The sequence below is a fragment of the Balaenoptera musculus genome, chromosome 7, assembly GCF_009873245.2.
Source record: "Balaenoptera musculus isolate JJ_BM4_2016_0621 chromosome 7, mBalMus1.pri.v3, whole genome shotgun sequence".
Classification (NCBI taxonomy): domain Eukaryota; kingdom Metazoa; phylum Chordata; class Mammalia; order Artiodactyla; family Balaenopteridae; genus Balaenoptera; species Balaenoptera musculus.
In genome coordinates, this window is record NC_045791.1 from 57,940,961 (window position 1) to 57,966,548 (window position 25,588).

Here is a 25,588-nt window from a genome sequence, read left to right on the forward strand (position 1 = left end):
CCTGGGGGAGAAGAGAATTAAGAAGTAACAAACTACTAGGTATAAAATAAATAAGATACAAAGATGCAATCAATGTACAGCACAAGGAATATAACCAATATTTTATAACTTTAAGTGGAGTATAATCTATAAAAGAAAAAGCAAGTTCAGCCAGGCTGACCCATCTACCAGCTCTTTAAAGAGCAGGAAAAGGCATCCTGTCTAGGGATGTGTCTCTCAGAAACATATGTCTGGTGGCCATTAAATTACATTGAACACACAATTGACTAAGGAGAGCTGACAGTGATCTTGCAGACCACAGACCAAACCCCAGGTTTACAAATGAGGATCCCAGGGCCCAGAGATGCTAAATGGGTAAATGGCCCTAGGTCTCATTTGACTGAGCAGAACCCAGGGTGGGTCATCTGGTCAACTAACACAAATTAGATTTCAAACTAGACTTTCCTATTTCATGCACGCATGCATACATTCATTCATTCATTTATTTGGCTGCGCCGGGTCTTAGTTGCGGCACTCAGGATCTTCATTGTGACACACGGGATCTTCGTTGCAGTATGCGAACCCCTAGTTATGGCATGTGGACTCTTAGTTACAGCATGCATGCAGGCTAGTTCCCCGACCAGGGGTCGAACCCAGGCCCCCTACACTGGGAGTGCAGAATCTTAACTACTGGACCACCAGGAAAGACCCCTATTGCAATTTCTATTCCTTAAATTCATGAAATACTAGGAATTATTTTGAAAACAGACGTTTACAAAACTGTTGTATGGCATTCGACCCTGCAGCCAAATTAATGGCCTATAAAACTCTGTTACCTGACCGAAGTTTCTGCAGAGAACTTTCCTTTCCCTACTCCTAATCTCTAAATCCTCGGTGGTCTGTGCCCATGCTCAATACAATAGGGCTAAGAGCCTCCCAGTTCTAACCCTTACTTCAGGCAGATCATCTCCACTACCAAGAGCAAAAGTGGCTCTAAATTAAAGTGGACCCCTGAGAACTCCCAAATCATGGGGTCAAGGCCTTGGACCCACTAAATGCACATTCCAAACGTGACTGACTCATCCAAGGGCTCACCAAGGCCAAGGGTGACCCCAGAAATAGTTCTACAACTCCTTGGAGAAAGGAAGACCTCAAGACACCAGTCCTTCCATTTGCAGTGCTTTCGGAGCACAAAATACTTTCACTTGCATGATTGTATCATTTAATCCTCATGCTACTCTGTGTGAAGATTAGTGGGATGAAGAAACAGGTTCAGAAAGGTTAAATATCAAAGGTTGCCCAGCTTGTCAGCTGCATCTGTAGCAGAAGCAGCCCTCTCTAAACCTGATGGACAGACCCATAAATCAAATCACCATTTAATAACTCGTAATGCCTCCCTTTCCTCCTCTATGCCTCAAAATAGAAATAAAATTCTGGTTTGCTCTAAGGGTGCCCATTGCAGTTGTTGGTGGCTTCTTCCTTTAAGTCAGTTTTGTTAATAAGAAAACAATACCATGCAACAGGCCTAAACTTTTACCGAATGATCTCAGGCAACCTACCTTAACAATAAACACATGAGTCAAGCTCTCAGTCTTTTTCTCAAGGACAAAAGCTGTGGGTCTGGTTTAAAATCTCTGGCTTTGGGAAAAGAACTCTCTAAATTAAAATATGAAAGCCAGATGTATGGAGTTTTCTAAAGTAAATGATCACACAAAGTGTGGGTATTATTTGTACCTTATTACTATTCCCCATGAAAGTATCATTATACTGCCCAACAAAAATACATGTCAAACATGGAATCAATCACCCTATCTACTGGTAGGCACAGCACAAAAATTCCTTTCTCTCAGTGCCTAAAATAATTTCTTTTTAAAGGCTTTTCCTTCGGTCTGGATCTCGTGGAAGCTCTTTGCAGCCCTGACGCCCACCATGCTTCCAATGCCAAGTAAACCCAGGACCCAAAGCAATAGGCTATAAAGAACATTAAATTCAGTACCCATCTAGAATTAGGGCATGCCATGTTACAGTAACTTTTAACCTCAGTTTCTCCATTTGCTGAAGGACAGGGTTGGGTTAAGTGACTCCTAAGATTCCTTCCTCTAAACACCTCTGATTCTATAAAGTCAAAAATACAAGTCTGAAAACTAATTTTGAACTTTAGAACAAACTAATTTCAGCTACCTATAACAGATGCTCTAAAGCAGTACTTCCCAGTAGAAATCTAATATAAGCCACATGTGTAATTTAAACAATTTTAGTAGCCTTACTAAAAAAAAAAAAAAAAAAAAAAAGTGAATTTAATTTAAACAATATATTTATTTCACCCAATGTCAAAAAATTATTCTACCATGTAACCCAAATGTTTAAATTATTAACGAGCTACTAGAAGTGACAAAACACTCAACATACATAACAAATCTCACCTGACAGGATCACATGAAATGCTGTCCCCCAGAATAAAGTTATATTCAACAGAAAAATATCTTATACTGCTTCTGTTTTAAATTGTAAATAGTTCATTAAGATTAAAAATGCGGATCCTCAGTTACACCAGCCCCATTTCAAGTGGTCAAAAGTGACCAATGGCAAGTGACAGTGCAGCTCTGGGGACCTACAGAGTGAGTCCTCCACACTCCTTAGGGGGGAATTCTAATGAACCAAACTCCTCTGTTTCGCAAATTACTTCCTGAAGATATGATGGGAACATTAACCCTTCCAAAGGACACTAGGCAGTATTTATACTGTTAGCAATTATTTGCAAAAAGCTACTTCAATGACCTGAAAGTGACAGTGTGAGTCTTAAGTTACTAAGAGGGCTCATAATGACTACAGGGATCACCTTGATGTTAATGAGCAATGTTATGGTCCAGAGGCCACACAATTACCAGATTACTGCAAAGGTCATATGAAAAATGGGTAGAAATAAGGGGCTTAGGCGCTAGGAAAATACTATCTGTTCCAACTAAGGATATGAATTAACCCTGAGTTTGGAAATTACATTTCAACTGCTTCAAATGTATACATTTGAACATGCACAGTATCCACTGTTGGCACCAACTGCCAGGCAGCAATTTGGAGCTCTTAAAAAGTAATTGATAAGTATATATACCACATTTCATTCTCTTAAAATCAGTATAGAAGGGGCTTCCCTGGTGGCGTGGTGGTTAAGAATCCGCCTGCCAACGCAGGGGACATGGGTTTGAGCCCTGGTCCTGGAAGATCCTGCATACGGTGGAGCAACTAAGCCCGTGCGCACAACTACTGAGCCTGCGCTCTAGAGTCCGCGAGCCACAACTACTGAAGCCTGCGCACCTGGAGCCCGTGCTCCACAACAGGGGAAGCCACCGCAATGAGAGGCCCAGGCACCGCGGCCAGGAGGGGCCCCCGCTCTCTGCAACTGGAGAGGGCCCACGCGCAGCAGTAAAAACCCAACGCAGCCAAAAATAAATAAATAAATAAACTTATTTAAAAAAAAAATCAGTACAGGAATCTTTTACTTTCCTTAAGGTAAATCTTTTCATTAACCCACTAAATAAATATATAAGGACAATGGCTACCTGGTGAGCCTTTACATTAAGATTTGAAAACAAAAGATCACAGTGACAATATTCTAAATCCAGGTAAAGGTAAGTATGACACAATCTAACAATAGTAACAGTAAGTGCATTTATTGTGCGCTTTCTATGTGCTCAAGACTCTTCCAAGCACTTGTATCCATAAGCTCACTTGTACTCACACCAATTGGCAAGGAAGGTGGTATTAAGATCCACACCCTGTTTCTATTACAGAAGAACTCACATAACAGAGGCTCTTACTCAGAATACCCGAGGCCTCTTTAAGGAGGCTGCACAGTGCCATCCTGCCAGGGCTCTGCTGCTGACTAGCTGTACAGACAGCTCTGGGCTGTAAGGGAAAACCGAGACATCATACCTGTCCTCACAGAACTGTTTTTCATGTGGGAAAAAGGTATGTGAATGCCCCTTAAAAATACAGAAGACAAGCCAGGGGTGAGGTATTAACGCTATTAATAAGTTCAACACCTGTTGCAGATGTCAAAGGAACATGAGAAGCATCTAATTCTGAGGCTTCTGGGTCTAACCACTATACAAAAAATAGAAGGTGAGCTCCTAATGTATTTACATATCAGACATCACATGGCAACACCGAAGGGCAGTAGGTGTAAAAAGTTTTCAGCTGTGTCATCTCCCCCATGGCTCTTATAGAAGGTCTTTCCCTTCACCACTCTGCCTTTCTAAAGAGTTACTTAGGGGTAGTTATTACAAAAGAAATATTTTAGTCTTTAAAGACTAAAAGATGGGCTGGGAAGAGGGCAAGGCCACAGGGGTCAGCTCAGGTCACGGCTGGGTTTAGCCTTCCACTAACACATCCCCCCCCCCACCCCCGCCCCAGCTCTTTCTGTTCATACAACTTGCCTGTGGACACTGCCCCATCTCTAGGCCCAGAACCCCAGAGTAAGAAATTCTGCTACCAGTGAAGGAGTGTGTCTGGGATGGGGTTCAAAGAGATGGCTCATCAATCCACATAAGTAGGGGATCCAGCGGACAAGCTGGAGGATCCCACAGAGGAGACAGGGCACACATAAGGCCTTGCCATGGATTGGTTTTCTGTCTCCACAACAATCAGGCCCTGACATGAGACCAAGACAAGCCACAGGAGAATATGAAGCTTATAGCAAAGAGCGAAAAGGGGCATGGATAACCAGGATTCAAGGAGGGATTTTTTTTTTTCAAGTGGGCCAAGGAAATCTCAGATGCCACACATTCAAACATTCCTGACAAACAAAATGTATAATTATGATAATATTCATCACAGCCACCAGTTGTTGTGTGCTAGATCTTGTGCCCAGTTCTTACTTAATTCTAAGAATGCTGTGACATACCTATCACCCACATCTAATGATGATAAAGTCGAGGCACATCCCACTGTATTATCACCCACTCAAGCTCTCTGGGCCTCGGTTCTCTCCCTATAAATCAGGGATAAGGCTCCTTACCTCACAGGGCGGAGTAAGGAGTACACATGACAAAAATCAGTGTGTGAAAGCACCTGGCACCTGGCCGGCATGGGGAAGAGCCTGAGAGACTGCGGCTGCCTTCCCCGACATTGCTAGATGTCCACATCTGTTAGCTCAGGGCGCACAAGCAAAGCCGTGGGACAGAAAAGAGAGGATATTGTCTGTTTTTTCTTTCTTGGGTGAATTTTGCTCATCACTGAGGCTGGAAGGCAAGGATGAGATGGTTCCAGCTGAATGAAGACGGTGAGAGCAAAAGGATCTTAGGGAAGGTCAGGAAGAGAGAAACTCCCCCTGTGCCACCACAGAGAAGAAAACAATTCATCCTAAAAGCAAACCGGCAACTCTGGCCCGTTCTTCCTCTCCTTTCACCAATGGAGTGAATACCCTGGTGATGAGTTTCTGTTAAAACCTAGGAACAGCAGGGCCTGCAAGCTTGAGCACAGATGGTTTCACAATGGGGCCAACAGAAGGAGAAAAATCTACTCCCTCCTTGAAAAAGGGAGCTTAAAAAATTTCTTCTTAAATGGCTAACAAAGGTGGTACAGATCAGAGTGACAGCTACAGATCCTCAATACTGCGCTGGTGATGCCAAGGCAACTAAGCCACACCCGTACTGCAGCCAGAGCCCCTCAGCATCTCTGCCCCCACCTGCCCATCTTCTGATGCATGGGCCATAGTAACTTCCTGTCCACATCCAGCTCATGTGTCTTGCCCTTTCCAAAACCTCCCATGATTTCCAAACGCCTTAGATAAACGTGAAACGCCACGCATGGGCACCGAAGGCCCTGTTCAGCATGCCCCACATTAACCTTTTCACTCCAAGTGACCCAATATGCCACCACAGGCCAGATCACGCCTGCACCCTTCCTCCAGCTTCCAAGTGAAGTTGAGCCAAGAGGAATCCTACCAGCTTAAAAAATCTAGATAGACTGCTACGTCCTCCAGGACGTCCTCTCTGAGCACCCCAGTTGGAAGTGACATTTTCTCCTCTGCGCTGTCATATATCACCAAAGAATACAGCTTGTATAAATACCAAGTTCCTAGAGGGCAGTAATGGATTCGTTCTCACATCTGCTGAGCAAGTACTATTAAATAAGCACCAGGCATGGTGCAAGCCACCAGAATTACAAAAATGACAAAAATACAGTCCCTACCCTAGAGGAAGTCATACCTTAAGCAGGGGAGATGGAGATGTAATTTATACTCATTATGATACGAAACATGCCCTATAATCCAGGTGTACAAAGAACAAAGGGACTGATTAATTAGGAGGAGGGGTAATTTGAGAAGCAAATGTCCTTCAAGGAGGATAATATATTTGCTACACTATCTTAGAAGATTAAAACAACTTCATGCCCTAAAAGTTCCCTAGGGTGTGTTAATACCTAATAATACTTGTGGAATGAGTAAGTTACATTTAGGCTTAGAAGTCAGCATTTTCATTGTATACCTAAGGTGTCTGGGGGGTTAAAGAATTCTAATTACTTAATAAAGGTATCATGTTTAGTATCAGTTATAGCCCAACTACTAGTCATAGAAAAATTATTTAACTTCATTCAAATTATTCTTTGGGTACTCTACTAAGAACAAAATATTATACCTTAAGAATCATAAATGCACACTCCTTCAGGTTAACAATAAAACTGATCTTTTGAGACAACAAACGTGTTAGTATTTTCAAATACCCATTAAGGAATTTTGTAATCAGGATAATATAACAATCCATCAATATAAATGCAGATTAACTGTATTTTCATAGAGGACACTAGCTATTTCCCTCAGGCTGATAGTCAGGAAAAGGACAAGAAAGTGGGCAACCTCACTTTCCTCCCTATTCTAGACTTTGTTTCTAAAGCATCAATCTATCACAGAATAGCTCAACCTCTTCAGCTACTCTATAGCTTCCCTTACTATCTGTCCTCAGTACCCAAACTTCTTCAAAAAGTACCCGGTAGAAAAGGCAGTCAAGACCCAGAGAGGTATGGCATATGACTTTCTTTTAACTTCACCCTGAAATTTTAAAAAATGTTTAGCTTATCTTTTTAGGACTAGTCCCCTGCAGCTATAGGCTGGCGAAATGGTAAATATCAGCAGTAACGATCACCAGGTCAAATAAAACAGCTCTGTGTTAAAGGATCTGGAGGAGACACTCTACCTGAGTAAATGAAGTATACTTGGTCCCTCTGGTTTCTAGAGTTTCATCACGTTCTGTGTTCTCTCTCCCACTACCCCCTTCTGGTTTAGAATAAGAGGTATGAACAGGCTGCCATCTGAGGAGATGGTGGGCTACCCTGCAAAGAACAAGGAATATCCTGAGGTTTCCTGAGAACAAACAGTAATATCCCGGCTTCAAACTGTCTCTGGAAGTCACTGCATCACAGTGGTTCCACTGGGGCTGGGACCACCACCTAGAAGCAATTGGAACGGTGTCGGGACAGGGGAGGGCGGCCCTTTCTGGTTGTCACAGTGAAGCTAAATACCCTGTATGTGGGACAATCCCCCACTCCAAAGAGAAGTCCAGCCCCTTTGCCAGCGGTACCCTCTTTGAGGAACACTGAGGGAGCTCCTTGAGGTAGAGACACTGTCTTAATGAATCTCTGTAAAGGAGCCCCTCATTCTTTAGCGTCTAACCAAACACCCACAGTCATCAGACAAGGAAGGAAAGAAAGAAGGGAAGGGAAAGCAGTGATTACGAACTTTCTACATCCCTGTTCTGCCATCGAGAGTGGCATGGCCTTGGACAAGTTACTTTACCTCTTTGAATAGGTTTCCTCGTCTATAAAGAGGGGGTAACAGCTGCCATCACCATAGCTTTATTGTCAAGATCAAGTAAGAGAGAACATGTCCAGGACCTAGTACAGTACTAGCAGCTGTTCAGTAAATGTTAGTTTTTTCCCTTTTTCTTCCCCCTGAAATTGCCAGTTGCCTGTATCCTGATGTCTTGTAACATCCAAAGGTTGGTTCTCTTTACAATGTTGCAAGCGAGTTGGTAATGCAAGCCAGTTGGCAACGTGAACAAAAATGAAAGAGTAATTGTTCCCTCCGCCTCCATTATCTTTGCCGGCACACACACCGGTCACTGACGCTTGACGATGGTGCTGTTATCAAGTGAACTTTGGAAACCTGTAGCACAGGGCAATGCTGTGCGCTCCGGAGCCGCAGGTTTCCAAGAGTCCCACAGGGACAGAGGAAAGGGGTGTCATTTTTACCCACATCTCTCCAGGGAGAAAAGGCTTTATTTTTCAGGATCAATAGAAGAGATGTTCCCCCAGTTCTTCTTAAGATGCTTTTCCTCCTTTCTGAACCTCCCCCCAAGTTCAAGACCCAGAGGCCCAAGTCCTTCAGCAACACCAAAAACTTCCGTATATAATCAATCCTGCCCTGGCATCCCAGGGGCACCTCATGGGGGAAGGGGGCACAGAACCTACCAATAGTGGGAATGCTTATCGAATCTGGGAACTCCCCTAATGGAATCTCCATCCGCACTCTTGAGAGGAATTCCTAACATTTCATTATTATTGAATCACTCTGTGGTCACATATGTGCACTCTGTTAACCAGAAGAAATATATAGCATAAAATGTGCCATGCAAGTCAGAATAAAGTAGGCGCTGCGGTCTAAGGGGATTCCCATGCAACTTGCCTCCAAGCAGGTGTGACAAGTGCCCCAAAGGCAAAGCATCATGTCTGGTCTAAGGTTCCTGAAAAGAAGATGGTTTGGAGAAAAGTGCAAGGACTCTGATGGCAGAGAATGCTCCAGTGCCAGCTCTAGCTCTTACCAGCTATGTGACTGCTTTGGTCATTTGCCCATGGCCCCCAGATCCCTTCCCCATCTGTCCCCAGGCTCCCTTGCCATGTGGCTTCCAACTACATTCCACCAAGGGTCTGCGAGAGTGGCAGGGAACACTGGAGAGACGCTGGATGGTAGGAGGCAGAGCCCCTCTCTCAGTGGCCCCAGCTCCTCACTCGGTCCAGCTGCGGGAGGGCCGGTGAGGTCCTGGAATTCCACCTCCTCTCTCTGCCCCTCCAGCTCTAGGGCTGGCAAGTGGTTTCCAGAGGCTGCTAATCTCTGGGTTGTCTGGTTTCTCGGCTCTCCCATCACCTATATAATTAATTTCCTATATAAAATCCTTCTGCTTGAAATACCTCATGTGCTTTCCAGTTCCTAAACCGAACTCTGCACTGCTTCTTAACCTCTCCAAAGAGTTTTCTCAATAATAACAAAACCTACCTTAACAGGGTTGTTAAAAGAACTAAAGATAATGAGTGTATACACAGCACAAGTAAATACTCCCCAAAATGCTTTTCCTTTTCTCACAGGAAGGACCTAAGTACAAGCTGCATGTTGAGGAGCAAATCGAAGTGTTACAGAAGAGACCAAAAAGCTATATCCCTCCTGGGTTCATTAAAAGGAATCCTTTAAACTAGTTTTCCTTTTCCTCCCAACCTCTCCCCCTTTACTTCTAGAACCCTTTTTCCAAGTGGAAGGTTACCTGGAATCTCCCCACTCTCAGTCCACTGCCCCAAGGATTCTCCCAAACGTGCAGCCTGGTAAAGAAGTTTCTAGCAGAGGGTGAACCTCTGTCTCTGAAGAAGAAAGAACCTGAACCCACAGTTTGGTTCTCATTCTTGGCCTCATCTCAGCTTGGGAAGCAGCAGAGAAAGAACATACGAGCTGGGGGTAGCACTAAGCACACCGGCCCCGCTCCTGTCCTCTGGGGTTGGTTTCTCAATGTACATTTTAAACATGTTTCATTGAGAAGTACCAAGAACAAAAATAACTTCTTCAAAAACTGGCAATTTTTTCTATTACAAGAAAAAAAAGTGATAGTTTTTATTTTTGGTGGTTTTCATTACCAGGATTGTAATGATTAAAAGAATTTTATTTTTTTGGCTAGGTCAAAAAAATTCATGGTTCTTCAACACGCTCTAGCCACAGCAGCAAGACTCCCTGGCTCCAGGACTGTAAAACCCACCAGCAAAAAGCACAGGTTCTTAATAAGCCAACCCTCAGGCACCTGGAGAAGCGGTGCACGCCCACCTTGGGTCACACCCCTGTTCCGATTCTGTTCACAGAAGGCCTCAGAACCTGATCAATCATTGCTCCCTGTATTCTAATCCCTTAGAATTGCCGGGGGGATAGGCTGGGTTCTGCATCCATGTAATGCATACAATTCTGTGCTGAAGCAGAGCACACACAAGACTGTCAAGTCTGGAGTAAAGCAAATTTCTATACCGTTTAGCAGCAGGCCCCTTACATACAGTTAATACTGTCCCTGCCTCCCAAACAGAATTGGGGGTGGACACTAACCCACCCCAAAATCGGCTACATCCAGGAAAGGGAAAGGGCATTTAATGCGAAGAATGATTCACTGAAATACAAGTATGCACTGCAAATACCGTTAACACCAAAATCCTTCTGTTTTAAGGTACTTTAAACATGTAGGTACATCATTCAGCACAAAACAAGCGAAAGAACAGGACTGTTTTTTAAATCTTAAAACAATAATAGGAGGGACAGGTTAAAAGAATTTCAAACTACTGATGACTAGAATTAGAAAAGCAGGCAGCTTCCCGAGGGCAGACTAAATGTACCCCCCCATCAGGTGATGGCCGGGGGGAAGACTGGACCTGGGCCACACAAAGAGGGGCCTGGCAACACTGGAGAGAGGTCACGGCTGGCTCGGGGCACCCACGCCCTGCTGGCCCTGTTCCCACCCTGTCTGCAAGGCAGGGCTGAGGCAGCTTCAGAAGGCCCTGAACCAAACCCTCGAGTGTGCTGCACGACACACACACACTCGCAAACAATTCAGAAGTTAGCCCCAGTTTCCAAAGTGTAAACCAGAAACCATCCAGGTAAGTACAAACGATAACTACTGTGGTCAGAATATAAAGTTGACTTTACCAAGCATATACAGAGAATCAAAAAGCTGAGTTGCTAAAAGTGGCCTTGTAGGTGTAAGTTTTTTGTTTTTTAATGGAGGAAGATAGAGGCCCAGGGATGCAGAGCTCAGAGCTTCCTCTAGGAGGCAGTGTTGGGTCCTGGCCTCCAGGCTCTCCAACCTCCCCAGTGCCCTGCATTGGTCCTCACTGCCTTTTCTATGTGATTGCCAAATAATCTACGCTGCAGGTTATCACTCGCCACACTCCTGACCAAACACACTTCTACTAACCCACTTGGGGAAAACCTTTTGATAATAAAATTATCACCCAAATCTCCATGAGGGATTAAAGAGCTCAAATTATACTTATTGAATTTCGAACATTCACCAGGCATCTTAAACACATTTCCCAGATTTAGGTATTAATCTTAAGGCTGTGAAGGTCAGTGATCAAATATAAAAACACTTCCTTTCATGAATTAAGCAACATCCTAACCAGATTTTCTAAATCACTATACAAATATAAATACCTTTCATGGATACCAAGCACTGTGCCAGCTTCTCTAGGGTACTGGTTCTCAAACCTAATTGCACAAAGGAATTCCTTCCAAAGCCTGAAAAGATATTGATGCCTGGGTCCCACCCCCAGAGATTTTAATGTAATGAGGTGATAAGGCCTGGGCATCAGTATTTTAAATACTGATGGTGACTCTAATATACAGTGAATTTGAAGAACCATTACCACAGGGAACAAAAATATACACATAAAGTAGAAACAACCCAAATGTCCATGAACTGATAAGTGGGTAAATAAAATGTGGTGTATCCATATAATGGAATAGTATTTGGCAATAAGTACAAAGTCCTGATATATGCTACAATATGGTCAAACTGTGTAAACATGTTAAGTGAAAGAAGCCAGTCACAGAGAACCACACATGCTATGATTCCATTTATATGAAATATCCAGGAGACAAATCCACAGAGAGAGAGAATAATGAGTGCTTACCAGGAACTAAGGGAGTTTGGGGGAAATGGGGTGTGACTGCTAATGGATATGGGGTTTCTTTTCCGGGTGATGAAAATGTTCTAAAATTGACTGTGATGATGGTTGTACTACTCTGAATACACTCAGTCACTGAACTGTCCATTTTAAATGAGTGGACTGTATAGTATGCGGATTACATCTCATAAAGCTGTTTAAAAAGAGGAGAGAAATATAAATTCTATGCCCAGCTCTCAAGAACTTACAATCTAGCTGTAGAGGAAAAAAACATAGATACATACATAAGACAAGTATCAGAGATTTTAAAAAGCAATTAGAGAATTGCCTAATGCAGAAAATAAAAACTCTAAGTTCAGAAGAAGGCTTCAAAGCCAAAATGATCTGATAGTTTTCTTTTCTTACCCATCATTCTTCTCTGATTGAAAGAAAAGCAATGGAGAGTTTGGATCTCATCAGTACGCTGCTGATATCAAAGGCCCCAAAGTTTCAATTTCCAAGTTTGTGAGAACAGACATGACTAACTTAGCATTGCCAGGGAATTTTTTTAATCCTTCAGGATACAGGCTGTTGGGAGTTCCCTGATGGTCTAATGGTTAGGATTCTGGGCTTTCACTGCCGTGGCCTGGGTTCAATCCCTGGTCAGGGAAGATCCCAGCAAGCCTTGCAGCATGGCCAAGAAAATAAACAACAACTAAAAAAACAGAATACAGGCTGTTGATGGATTACAGTGACTCTCAATTATCAACAGGGTCTTTGAAAGATGAATTTGGTGCTCTAAATACTTCTTACGTCCCGGGTTTGTCTTCACTTCTACCAGAGTTTGGGCCAAATAAACTTACATGCTCACACACAGAGGAAGATTTTCATATATAAGGCTCTGTGATACACAGGTGTTACAGGACATATGCCATAAAAACGATAGGTTCAAGTGCTTCCTATCCTCGGTGTTCCTAAAATTCTTCGTACCAATAGTTAAAAAGTGTTTACTGTGGAAGGGGCTAACCCAGAGAAAATTCCTACTTTAGGCAAGATAGGATTTTGTTTAGCAATCTTGTTTTGTCTTGGCGGGGAAAGTTAGTGTAAGAACACCATTTGTATTTTTCTAACACTTTTTGGGAACGTTATACATTTGAACATATGTTTTGCTTTCATTTCCAGAAAACATACCATTATCAATGAAAGAAGGCTTGGCCTGTATCTTAGAACCTCTTTAATAAATGTTTGTTAGAGCATATTTAAAAGCAGGTGGTAATTACATTTTTAAAACTCCTATAAATCTTATTATCAAAATATAAACTCTGTTCTCCATTTTACAGTAAACTTAAACATATAGCCATTGGTGAAGGAAGCAGGTTAAATTTAGTAAATTTAGTATTTAGTATTTAGTAAATACTAAATCTGTAAATCTGTCCTGCTATACCCTGGTGTGCAACAAGAGATTCCAGCAAACTTTCAGAAGTGGCTTGACCACTGTTAAATACCCTGGGATTAGTCAGACCAACTTTTAGGCAAATCATCCACTGAAACCTAAAAAATCCTGCAGCATCCTTAACTCAGGCAAATAAGACAATAATTCTGAAAACAATTTGTTTAATAATAAGGACTAAGAAATAAAGTATTTAATTTTGAAATGTACTGTTCTCAAAACCCCAAGAAAGCTTCAATTAGACAGACCTGAGCCCTTGTGCTTGCTTCAAATCAGAAATGCCAGAACAGGAGATTAGTGTTTAATTTGAGCCAACAGGTTTCTACTAGCTGTCTTCAACTCAAATTCTCCCCATTTTTCCCACTTTCCTTCAACCAGGTTTAACCCTGTCTGTCCCACTCTTTACCATATACATAAACATCTTCACTACCAAACTTATTTTTGAACACTATTTCAAAATAAAAAGAGCCAATGTCACTGTTTGCAGATGACATGATACTATACATAAAGAATCCTAAAGAGGCTACCAGAAAACTACTAGAGCTAATCAATGAATTTGGTAGAGGAGCAGGATACAAAATTAATGCACAGAAATCTCTTGCATTCCTATACACTAATGATGAAAAATCTGAAAGAGAAATTAAGGAAACACTCCCACTTACCATTGCAACACAAAGAATAAAATACCTAGGAATAAACCTACCTAAGGAGACAAAAGACCTGTATGCAGAAAACTATAAGACACTGATGAAAGAAATTAGAGATGATACAAACAGATGGAGACATATACCATGTTCTTGGATTGGAAGAATCAATATTGTGAAAATGACTATACTACCCAAAGCATTCTACAGATTCAATGCAATCCCTATCAAATTACCAATGGCATTTTTCACAGAACTAGAACAAAAAATTGCACAATTTGTATGGAAACACAAAAGACCCCAAAAAGCCAAAGCAATCTTGAGAAAGAAAAACGGAGCTGGAGGAATCAGGCTCCCTGACTTCAGACTATACTACAAAGCTACAGTAATCAAGACAGTATGGTACTGGCACAAAAACAGAAATATAGATCAATGGTACAGGATAGAAAGCCCAGAGATAAACCCACGCACATATGGTCACCTTATCTTTGATAAAAGAGGCAAGAATATACAATGGAGAAAAGACAGCCTTTTCAATAAGTGGTGCTGGGAAAACTGGACAGCTACATGTAGAAGAATGAAATTAGAACACTCCCTAACACCATACACAAAAATAAACTCACAGTGGATTAAAGACCTAAATGTAACGCCAGACACTATAAAACTCTCAGAGGAAAACATAGGCAGAACACTCTATGACATAAATCACAGCAAGATCCTTTGTGACCCATCTCCTAGAGAAATGGAAATAAAAACAAAAATAAACAAATGGGACCTAATGAAATTTAAAAGCTTTTGCACAGCAAAGGAAACCATAAAAAAGACAACGCTCAGAATAGGAGAAAATATATGCAAACGAAGCAACTGACAAAGGATTAATCTCCAAAATATACAAGCAGCTCATGCAGCTCAATATCAAAAAAACAACAACCCAATCCAAAAATGGGCAGAAGACGTAAATAGACATTTCTCCAAAGAAGATATACAGATTGCCAACAAACAGATGAAAAGATGCTCAGCATCACTAATCATTAGAGAAATGCAAATCAAAACTACAATGAGGTATCACCTCACACCAGTCAGAATGGCCATCATCAAAAAAATCTACAAACAATAAATGCTGGAAAGGGTGTGGAGAAAAGGGAACCCTCTTGCACTGTTGGTGGGAATGTAAACTGATACAGCCACTATGGAGAACAGTATGGCGGTTCCTTAGAAACCTAAAAAATAGAACTACCATATGACCCAGCAATCCCACTACTGGGCATATACCCTGAGAAAACCGTAATTCAAAAAGAGTCATGTACCACAATGTTCATTACAGCACTATTTACAATAGCCAGGACATGGAAGCAATCTAAGTGTCCATTGACAGATGAATGGATAAAGAAGATGTGGCACATATATACAATGGAATACTACTCAGCCATGAAGAGAAACGAAATTGAGTTATTTGTAGTGAGGTGGATGGACCTAGAATCTGTGTTACAGAGTGAAGTAAGTCAGAGAGAGAAAAACAAATACTGTATGCTAACACATATATATATGGACTCTAAAAAAAAAAATGGTTCTAATGAACCTAGGGGCAGGACAGGAAGAAAGATGGAGATGTAGAGAATAGACTTGAGGACACGGGGAGAGGGAATGGTAAGCTGGGACGAAGGGAGAGAGTAGCATTGACATATCTACACTACCAAATGTAAAATAGATAGCTAGTGGGAAGCAGCTGCATAGCACAGGGAGATCAGCTCTGTGCTTTGTGACCACCTAGAGAGGTGGGATAGGGAGGGTGGGCGGGAGATGCAAGAGGGAGGAGATATGGGGATATATGTATACATATAGCTGATTCACTTTGTTATACAGCAGAAACTAACACAACATTGTAAAGCAATTATACTCCAATAAAGATGTTAAAAAAATAAAAAGAGCCAACGGACCAGGAGAATGTACCAACTAACAAGGCAAATAAAGTTAAACAAAGACTCCAGGAACTAAGAGTTTTAATTAAGAAAAAGGGAAAGAGTCCCTGAAAAATGTGAGGCAGAATCTCGGACACTGATGAAATACCAAGAATTTTAAAAACTATTATTATATTAAGAAATAGTCCTGCCTCTCTAAATTAAACCCCGCTAGGCCTGTGCAACTTGCTTAAAATACCTCCATGTGTTAAGTCCAATTGATAGGTTGTATTTACCTTCACTGTATTCAAGGTCCACCTCCCCTCTCACAAACACAAAATATAAAGTTATTATATTTCTTGATAACTAGAAAAGGTGCAGAGATTAACCTTTTAAATCCCTGCCTGTCCTTCTCTGAGTTTTTCTCAATTTATCCACTTTTTAAAGTGTAAGAGTTTCCTCCTGTTTAAAGTTTAACTAGTCCTGGTCCAGTTTGGAAGTGGAGTCATTCTACCTAGGTTTGGAGTCAGACTACCTAGGTTTGAATCCCACCTTTGTCACTCAGTAGTTGGGTCACTTTAACCAGAACTCGGGGCGGCTGTACGCCTCTTTCCTCGCCTAGAAACTGGAGATAATAGTATTTCCCATGGGGTTACTGCGAAATTATGCACGTGAAGCAATTATCATGCTGCCTCGCACACAAGGAAATACTCAATAACTCATCTATGACCATGTTAGTGCCGAACTCTTCCTGAGCCCAAGAGTTTACAGTGACGAGTTAACCACAGATCAAGGAAAAATCAAAGAGGAAACATTATTTATGCAAAATCCCCTTTAAATGTGTTCAGCCAATAGAGAGAAAATTCCCAGAAAAAAAATGTGCTTATAGTCCACAGAGGGTTCTTTTCTTCATGCAGCTCTGTAAGTATAATTCATTCTGAATAAAAATCAAGAAAGAAAACTAATGTATCTGGCTTTCAATTCTTCCTGGTTATCCTGAAGAAAGTCGGTTTTTGAGGTTTTTTTCCCCCAGCATTGTTTATAAAAACCCAAGTTAACAAGAAAGAAAGAGTCCCAAATGGCCCAAGTTATTTTTAATGCAGAAAGACTTATGTGACTTATGTATTTACCCTCCTACAATCTTTCACAATCTATCAAGAGATTTTTTTCAAATATCTAAAAAGTCAAGTTGTTCTTTGCTCAACATTGATTCAGGAGATGAGAAACCTGTCCTATTTTTCTTTAAAAGTTATTTCATTGGTCTAGTCCAAGATCAACTTCATCCCTCATATACAAAAATACTTTCTCCAAGACACCCTTGAAAAGAGTAATGGATGGTTCCTTCCAGCTACTGGAAATAAAGAATATAAAACTCTCTTTATTGCTATTCATCAACACCTCCTCCGCACAGAGGGTGAAAAACTGTATCCCAGTACCACTTCACACCTGGTGTTTCTTTGACAAAAGGTTAGAATCCACTTTTAACTCTTCAAATCTTTCTGGACTACAAAGATTTAATATGAATCATAGTTATAGGCATGAAATTGATTCCAAATTTTATTCCATTTTTTTTATAGTCTTCAAATATGCAAACTGACGTCTGATTACAAAAGGTGGAAAAGCAGTTACCTTAACAAACGTAATTGGAAAATTCACATTTAAAAGAGAAAGCAGTATAGATGGAATCTTAAATCACACAGTAAAGAAAGAAAAAAAAATTTTTAATAACACTCTAGGCTACATTCCTGAATCTAGGAAAGCTAAAGTCTATTAGCATTATATGTCTTTGGGTCATACAGAGTATTAAAGAAATGGCTATAAGGATTAGTCTTGAACAGCAGCTAAATCGGAAAGCACAATTTACTTCTTCATACTAGTGGGAAGGGGGAATCCAATCCTAATCATTACTAGGGGAAAGTTCAAGACATACAGCTTTAAAGAAAAAAAAAAAAAGGCACAATTAGTACATTGTCAATAACTCAAAACCTTACTTTAGATCTTCAGGATTAGTCTAAAACGTGACGTTCCAGAGCATAAACGTATTTACCGTTCCTAATAAGTTACACATTTCCTTGAACCAAATATTTTTCCAAAGAACCCATTCACACACAAAAATTGGAAATAAAAATATCTACTCCTTTAAAAGTCCCTACAAAGTATATACCGAAACTTGTTTTCACATTTGTGACAATTTACAGAACTTGTTAGCAAAGCCTTATGAAACACAACTGTCCCACCCTCTGCCCTCGCAAATGAAGCAACAAAATAAGAAATCGAGGCAAATTCTCAAACAGAAAAGGAAAACTATATAAAGCACCCAAGGGAGAATCAATATATGAAAGAACAAAAAGTAGTTAACAGTCTAAAAACAACAGAAATTCTAATCTACACTGGAAACTCTTACCCTTGACAGCACAGAACAGAATATCCTGCCTTACACATTTTGGAATTACAATTCCGAAACGCTAAATCCAAAAACAAAGCCGCCCGGGGGAAAATAACAATTGCGCAACAGATCAACAGCTCCAACTTGTCCCTTGGCCCCGGCGCGGCAAGGTTTGCACGCTATAAAGCAGGAAAGGGCCAACTGAGGGCCGCCGTGACAGCCAACCGGCCACTGTCACGGCGGCCGAGGCCACGCTTGCGGCGTGCGCCCCCGGGAGGCACCACGCCGGGATCGAGAGGCCGGGGGCGCAGCCGCCTCTGACCTCAGAGTCCACTGCCCCGCCGCCACTTCCCGGCGTGTTGCACGGGGAAAACTCCCGGTCTCCGAACCCGAACCTTTCCCTCGGCGCGAGGGGGCGCGCGGGGCGGGGTTCGGTCGCTGTACGTCGGGGCAGCCTAGCGCGCTGGGCACTTTATGATCTCCTCCCGCCCCTACCCTGGGGACTGGGCATTCTCGCCAAGCTGCCTAAGGGAGATCCCATGGATGGACCGATCGATTACTTTGCACAGGAGCACCCTCAGACGGCCCTGCGGAGTGAGGGCGCCGCAGCCCGCGCCCGCGGAGGTCATGGGCCGAGGGGCAGCGGCAGAGGAGGGGCTCCGGCTCCCAGCCCAAAGGAGACCTCAGTTCCCCCGAGAGCGGCCCCGTGACTAGGCACATTTTTGCCGGTTCCGAGGCGGGGGAGCCGCACAGTCCCGGAAGGGCCGGGCCGCGCCGGCTCAGACCGCCAGCGTCCGCCCCCTCCTGCCCCGCTGCCTCCGGGCCGCTCAAATTCGGGAGGGGGCCCGGCCAGGGCTCCAGCGGCCCGGGGCGTGGTTAAAGATGCCCTTCGCCCCACGCGCGAGGGCGTAGCCCCCCAACCCCAACACAGTCTCCCTCGGGGGCTGCGGGCGCGCTGTCAGTCCCACCACCCGGCCCCGTCCCCACAACCCTCGCAAGCCCTCTGGTCCCAGCTCCCCTCCCCCGGCCCCAGCGCAAGCGCAGCGGCTCTGGTGCGCGCGCGGCCGCAGCAGTCCCGGCTCAGGCCACAGACGGGAAGAGAGGCCAGCTGCGGCTGTCCCTCCCGGGCCGCGGCTCCCTCGCGCCCCCGCCCCCGTCCTGGCACCACCTGCTGGGACGGCAGTCCCGGCGGCGGCAGCTCCAAGTCCATCATGCTGAGCTAGGGACGGTGCTCTGAGGCTCCCCGACGGCGGCCCTGTCTCGGCTGCCGAGGCGCGGTGCAGAGAGGGCAGTACTGGCGGCGGCGGCGGCGGCTTCTCTAGGATCCTAGGAACTAGCTTCTCCGCGACTCGGCCCGACTCGCCGGCCGGGCTCTTGCCCGGCTCCGCCTCCCGACCCCCGAGGGCGGGGCAAGAGCCCAGGCCCTTCCTTCCCCCGCCGGCCGCGCGGGCTGAGCTTCCGAAAATCCCCCACCCCCGCTCCGGCTGACGCAAGAAGCTGGCGGTCCTGGGGCGGGAAAGGGCCGCGGGAGGGGGTAGCAGTGGGCGGCCGCGGGCGGGATGCCGGGAGGAGGGTCGCCTTAGGTCCCCGCTCCCCCGCTCTCAATTTACCCTCCCCGCAAATACAGCCAACGCTCTCCGCCCGCGGGATTAAGAGTTGTTTGCCGAAGGTCGCTGGGGTGCGGGTGCTTTGAAAGTTTAAACAGTTGGAACAAACACGCCTGGAGAACCCGTAGAGGCGCTGGTATCGGAGCTGCGCTTCCCTGATGTGGACTTGCAGAACCTTGCCCCGCTGTATCTCACCCCACCGCCCGAGAGTGGCGCCAGTCCCGGGGGCGGAGGCCGGAGGCTGGGACCCAGGCCGAGCGCACCGCGCGCCGCCCTCTCTCCCCGGCTCCCCTCCGGGGCTTGGGCCAGTGGGACTTGCCCGGGGGAAATGAGGCCCGCGCGGGGAGTTTGTGCTCGCGGTCACCCTGAACGCCCTCCACTTACTCCCACGCCTTGCACTCTCGTCAGGCTCTAGTCGCCGAGGGCAAATGAAGTCTCTTTTGGTCGGAGAGTGGTCGATGTTGCCCACCCGGAGCGTTCTTTTCCCGCCAGACCGTACACGCCACACCACAGATGGCGTCCTCTAACACCGTGCGATGCTACTACATGTCATAATCCTCATAAGTTTTCTTTTCACGTACTCACGACATAATTTTTAAAATAAAAATCCAAAAGACCAAGTTATAAAACTGTAGTGTGGACCCGTTCTGTGAAAACATGTACCTAGAAAAAAAATTAAAAGTCGTTCCTCAAAAAAAAAAAAAAAAGTCGTTCCTCAAAATATTAATGGTTTTAGGATCATGAATGATTTTTATCTTTCTCTTTGTTACTTTAAGTATGTTTTAAATCTACGATGAGTATGTATTACGTTCCACATTAAAAACAATTATTTAAAAATTAATCATTGCCCAGAGAAAACTTCAAGTACTTGAAAACAGGAATATTGTGAAATCTTATGATTTAAAAGAGAGTAGATAAATGGTTTGGTTTTGCTTTTTTCTCTTATGCAATAGCAATCTTTCTAACTCTTTAACAAGCCTGGTTTTCAGTTTCTAACTTCTTGGAATTATGCAAAACCAGGTGAAGTAGACAGTTCCTGGCACCGGTTTTACTATTTCATTCAAAAACCTGACGCCAAAAAAAAAAAAAAAAAAGCCTGACTACAGTCGACCAATGCCCCCAAAGCTGCAAAGAACTTACTTTCTCTTGGTTGCATAATTTGACACTCCCAGGATTTATCTGTAAATTTACATGTTCGAATATTCCTTAAGGTAAGTGAAGCCCAAATTAATTGCTTGTAAATGAAGTAAGTTTCTTCAAGTTGAATTAAACTCTTTCAGCTGTTATGTGAAAAGCCTACAAAATGATCTGCAGGCTAACAACAAGCTCAGGAGAAATGATTTACAATGAACTTGACATGAAACATGCGAAGACAAAATGAAATGATATTTCTGCGTCAAAGAAGGGCACAAGAGTATATTGTTAACAATTCAAGTTACTTATTAAAATTAGTACATCCGAGAAGGTAGACAGTGAGCCCAGGAGGCAGGAGATAACAAAGTCACATACGACATCGTTGCTGCCCTCCGGGAGTTTATAAAGTGTTTGGTATTTCCTTGTTAGGCAACAAATTTCCATTGAGTTTAGACTGAATGAAATAAACTCTACTTTTGCAAAACTGCAATTACTGGGAGTATATTATTTCAGGCACCTGCAGAGTACGTATTTTCAAAGGGAGTAGGACAATATGATAAGAGTCTGAACATGTTTAAGAAAAATAAAGGAAACAGCTAAGGAAAAGCTGTTTGGCATTGAATGGTGGTTCAGCATAAGAACAGGGAACCCCAGTCTCAGACCACCCACGTCAAGGAGGTTCCTGGTCTTTGCAGAATTCTGAAGTAAGATCATATTCATGTGAGAACCTAGGCCTTGCCCTCTAAACTTATATATTGTGCTATGAGGACACAGATACTATGCATTGAGAAGTTCCAGGAGAATGCTGGCTTTTCTCTCTTGTCCTGGTGCCATGGGAGTTCGTTTACTGCCAGGCTCTCCTTGCTATTTTATTTTTTCTCTCAACTAGTTTTACATTCTACTAACCCTTGTACATTTCCATTGATGTCTGAGTTCTTTGCCATCTTTAGAAAGAGAACCTTCCGTGTATGCTTGAGATAGGGCAGAATTGTAATACTTTGCTCCAGAGTTCTCATAAAAAACAAGCATCATCAGGTAATCCTTCCAAGTATTAAAAGTTTGGATAGTGATGCAGTGACCCATTTATTTCAGCTTCTTCTCCGTGATCTAATCTGCCAAATTTGCAAGGCCCAAGAAACTACCTACTATTTCAAAATCCTTCATCACCTTGAGGCTTCTTCCCTCTTCTTTTCACTTCCTTTTAATTGTACTCTATGTTTGAGCCAGAAAATATCCAAACTCCCTTGGAATTATCATTGAAATTCTAAATTTGTCCAGCTTACAATTTAAGCGTATCAGGTAGCTAGTTTCCACAGATGGCGCCCAGTGAACGCCCCCTCCCGATATTGACGTGCTTGTGTAGTCCCCCAACATTGCAGCCAGGCTGACCCTGAGACTTGCTTTAACTTACAGAAGGAGGCTGGAAGTGACACTATGCCAAGTCTCCACCTAAGCTTTTTTTTTTTTTAATTAATTAATTTATTTATTTATTTTTGGCTGTGTTGGGTCTTCGTTTCTGTGCGAGGGCTTTCTCTAGTTGTGGCAAGCGGGGGCCACTCTTCATCGCGGTGCGCGGGCCTCTCACTATCGCAGCCTCTCCTGCTGCGGAGCACAGGCTCCAGACGCGCAGGCTCAGCAGTTGTGGCTCACGGGCCTAATTGCTCCGCGGCATGTGGGATCTTCCCAGACCAGGGCTCGAACCCGTGTCCCCTGCATTAGCAGCAGATTCTCAACCACTGCGCCACCAGGGAAGCCCTAAGCTTTTTTTTTTTTATTAAAATTCTATGTTAATTACTTATTTTCTTGGCCATTTAATTATCACTTTTCTTCCACAAAAACTTTACTGTTGAACTCCAAATGTTTAACAGCTTCGAGTGAAACTAGGACCATAATTCACTACTTCTGTAGGTTTTAGAAAGTTATTTATAAATGTCAGGAATACCACAAATTTGACATCAAGAATCATCAGAAACTTTAAAAATCTTCAGTTCAAAAGTTCACGTGGACCAATTTTAGTAGGTTCATAAAGTTACATCTTGCTACCTGGGTGCCACAATATAAAAAAAAAAACACCGTAGAAATACACAAACAAAATTTTCCTTCATATTATAAAAATTACCTGTCTACAATCCTTAAAAAGTTATAATGCACAAGAACCACTAAGCTCCAACTGTCTTTCTTAATTTTATCACCACATCCTCTATGCAAATCATATGCCCTGGTCAAATTAGTCTTTTCATTTTTTTCCAACTATATCTATGATTTCCTACCTCTATATGTTTGTTCACATCGGTTTCCCATCCAAAAGTCCTCCTTTCACTCTTTCTCCTGCAATCTCATGCCCACTTAAAGACCTGATTCAAATAAACCATTCTCTATAAAGATGTCCCTATCCTTCCCAACTGGAAATGATCTTCTACTATTTTTAGTGCTCTGTATCACTTACCATTGCCTGTCTATTCTATTTGTTACTTTTCCAATTAGATGTTAAGTTCTTTGGCATCTGTTGGCCACAACAGCTAGGTTGGTAAATACTTTATGTTATACTTGGCATTCTAGATGTTGAATGGGGATGAATATGATTTTCACTTCCTGGGAGTAGTGGCAGAAGTAGTGAAAGAGGTTGCATGGACTCGGGGGTCAACATCCATTTCCAGTTCCTCTGTGTTACTTTGAAAAGAATCACCCCCTCTGACATCAATGTTCTTAGCTCTAAAAGGAACGGGATGCACTAAGTAAACTTTTAAGGCTCATCTTGCTCTAAGATGGCTTTGCTTCATAATTACTTCCTCTTCCTTTTTACAAATGAAAAGGCACATTGATTGCTTATCCATAACCATTTTAAGTTTGAAAAATATTTTACATGCAGCATTTTACATTTGACAGGAAATTATTGTTAGCAACTGAGAACAACTATACTAAAGAGATGTATTTAAAAATATAAGTATCAGAAGAATTTCATTTTACTGTCATCTGTTCCAAAGACCTCAAAGATGCTGGTTTAGAAAGGAATCACTCAAACATTTAAAATATATATTAAATACCTCTAGCTTAGGTTTGTTGACTTTGAAATATGACTGGAGAAAGAAGTATTCATCTAGCCCACTAATTTAAAGAAATATGAAATATTCTTTTGATATTTTCTCAAAATTTGTCATATGTGTCTTCAAAAAGAAAGATTAAATTTAATTTCTGTTAGACTATTATTCACTTTTATTCCTTTTCCAATTGGAATATACTTTAATTCATGTGTTCAAAAAAATCAAGCAAGGAAATATAAAATTATGTTGATTTTTAAATAACATCTTAAGGTTTTGCCATATTTGAATTGCCTACTTCCATCCAAATTTAATTCTAAATCAGGGAAGTCATCTTAATTGCAATTAAATAGAACCTTAGGTCTTAATGAAAATAACATTGAAGGTACTTACCCAAATCACCTCAAATTCTCAGAAATTAATATTTCAATGCATTTTGCTCTGAAATGAAATGAAAGAGTTGTATATCACCAAAGCCAGTTTTAACTCATATAGTTTCCTGCTCATAGTAGAAACAGTGCTCTACAGGAACTGCAATGCAGTGAGTAAAGAGAAAACCCCACAAGTTTAAAAGAGTGCTTTTTAATTATGTATGTTGATACCTACGTAAAAATATATGCATAGGAAAAAGAAAGCCTGAACGTATACGCTCCAAAACGTTAACCACAATTATTCTGCTTAGTTAGATTACTGATGATTTTTATTTTTCTCATTTTTCCTAAATAAACATATATTACTTTTATAGTAATAAGCAAAAAAAAAAAGAAGTGGCAGTGGGGTGTACGGGTAAGGGAGGAACACCTACTTTTCTCCCAAGACACTGGGTCCATCTCATTTTCAGATTGAATTTTAACCACAAGCTTTACCAATCTTTCCATTTTGTATTTACTATAGTGGAACCTGGAGAACTTGACCACATCTTTAAGAGTGGTTGATGGTAAGGGTCTAAAGACCCTTTGCTCTTTCAATCTGCTGCTATATTTGCAAAGTTTCACTCAGCAGAATAGGAACCCCCAGATAAAGATGGAATTTTATGAGTACATAGAGACTAAGAACCACATCTTCCGAGTGATATGCAAAGTTGCTCATACAGAATGTTGCTGTATAGGGAAATTAAACAGAGTACAGAAAAACACACCTAGAGCTGTGTCTCTAAGACCAGTTACCAAATATTAATAATGGATGTTGAATATCAGATACTTTTCACTTTCATCTTTGTACTTTTCTGCATTGTTCAAATTTTTACAGTATGCATGTTCAGAATTAGGGGGAAAATCCACTAAACTGTTTTCATTTTGGACAAACAAAAGCAAAATGCAATGACGGAATAGCAGAGCATCCTCACGGACAGGCCTTGCAAAGTCTTTAACATTCAGAGGCTAGAATGTGAAAAAGGGAAGTAAGATTTGCCAACATATTTCTTTCTGGCACAGACTCTCATTTTGACCTTTGAGTAATACTGGAATTAAAAAAACCTTTAGAGATCTTCTGGCCCAAAGATGGCAAGTAAGTTTTACTTTGGTTGCTAACCCCGGTTGATTGGTAGTGAGTGCC

At 42.4% G+C, this 25,588-nt stretch overlaps 1 protein-coding gene across 4 annotated transcripts in view; it reads right to left on the reverse strand.

Annotated features, from left to right (window-relative positions):
- The window catches only part of NFE2L2 (nuclear factor, erythroid 2 like 2), a 40,314-nt gene extending 15,865 nt beyond the window's left edge, over window positions 1-24,449 (reverse strand). The window contains exon 1 of one of the 4 annotated variants that reach the window (XM_036857228.1): window positions 24,428-24,449. Coding sequence is in view for 1 of the 4 variants with exons in the window: in XM_036857226.1 (XP_036713121.1) it covers window positions 19,424-19,468 (45 nt within the window). In the remaining 3 variants the exon portion in view is untranslated. Of the gene's footprint in view, window positions 1-18,273; window positions 18,386-19,423; window positions 19,694-20,246; window positions 20,268-24,427 lie in introns of those variants that run through there. The other 3 variants (XM_036857229.1, XM_036857226.1, XM_036857227.1) reach the window with 3 other exon arrangements.
- Between the last annotated feature and the right edge of the window lie 1,139 nt (window positions 24,450-25,588).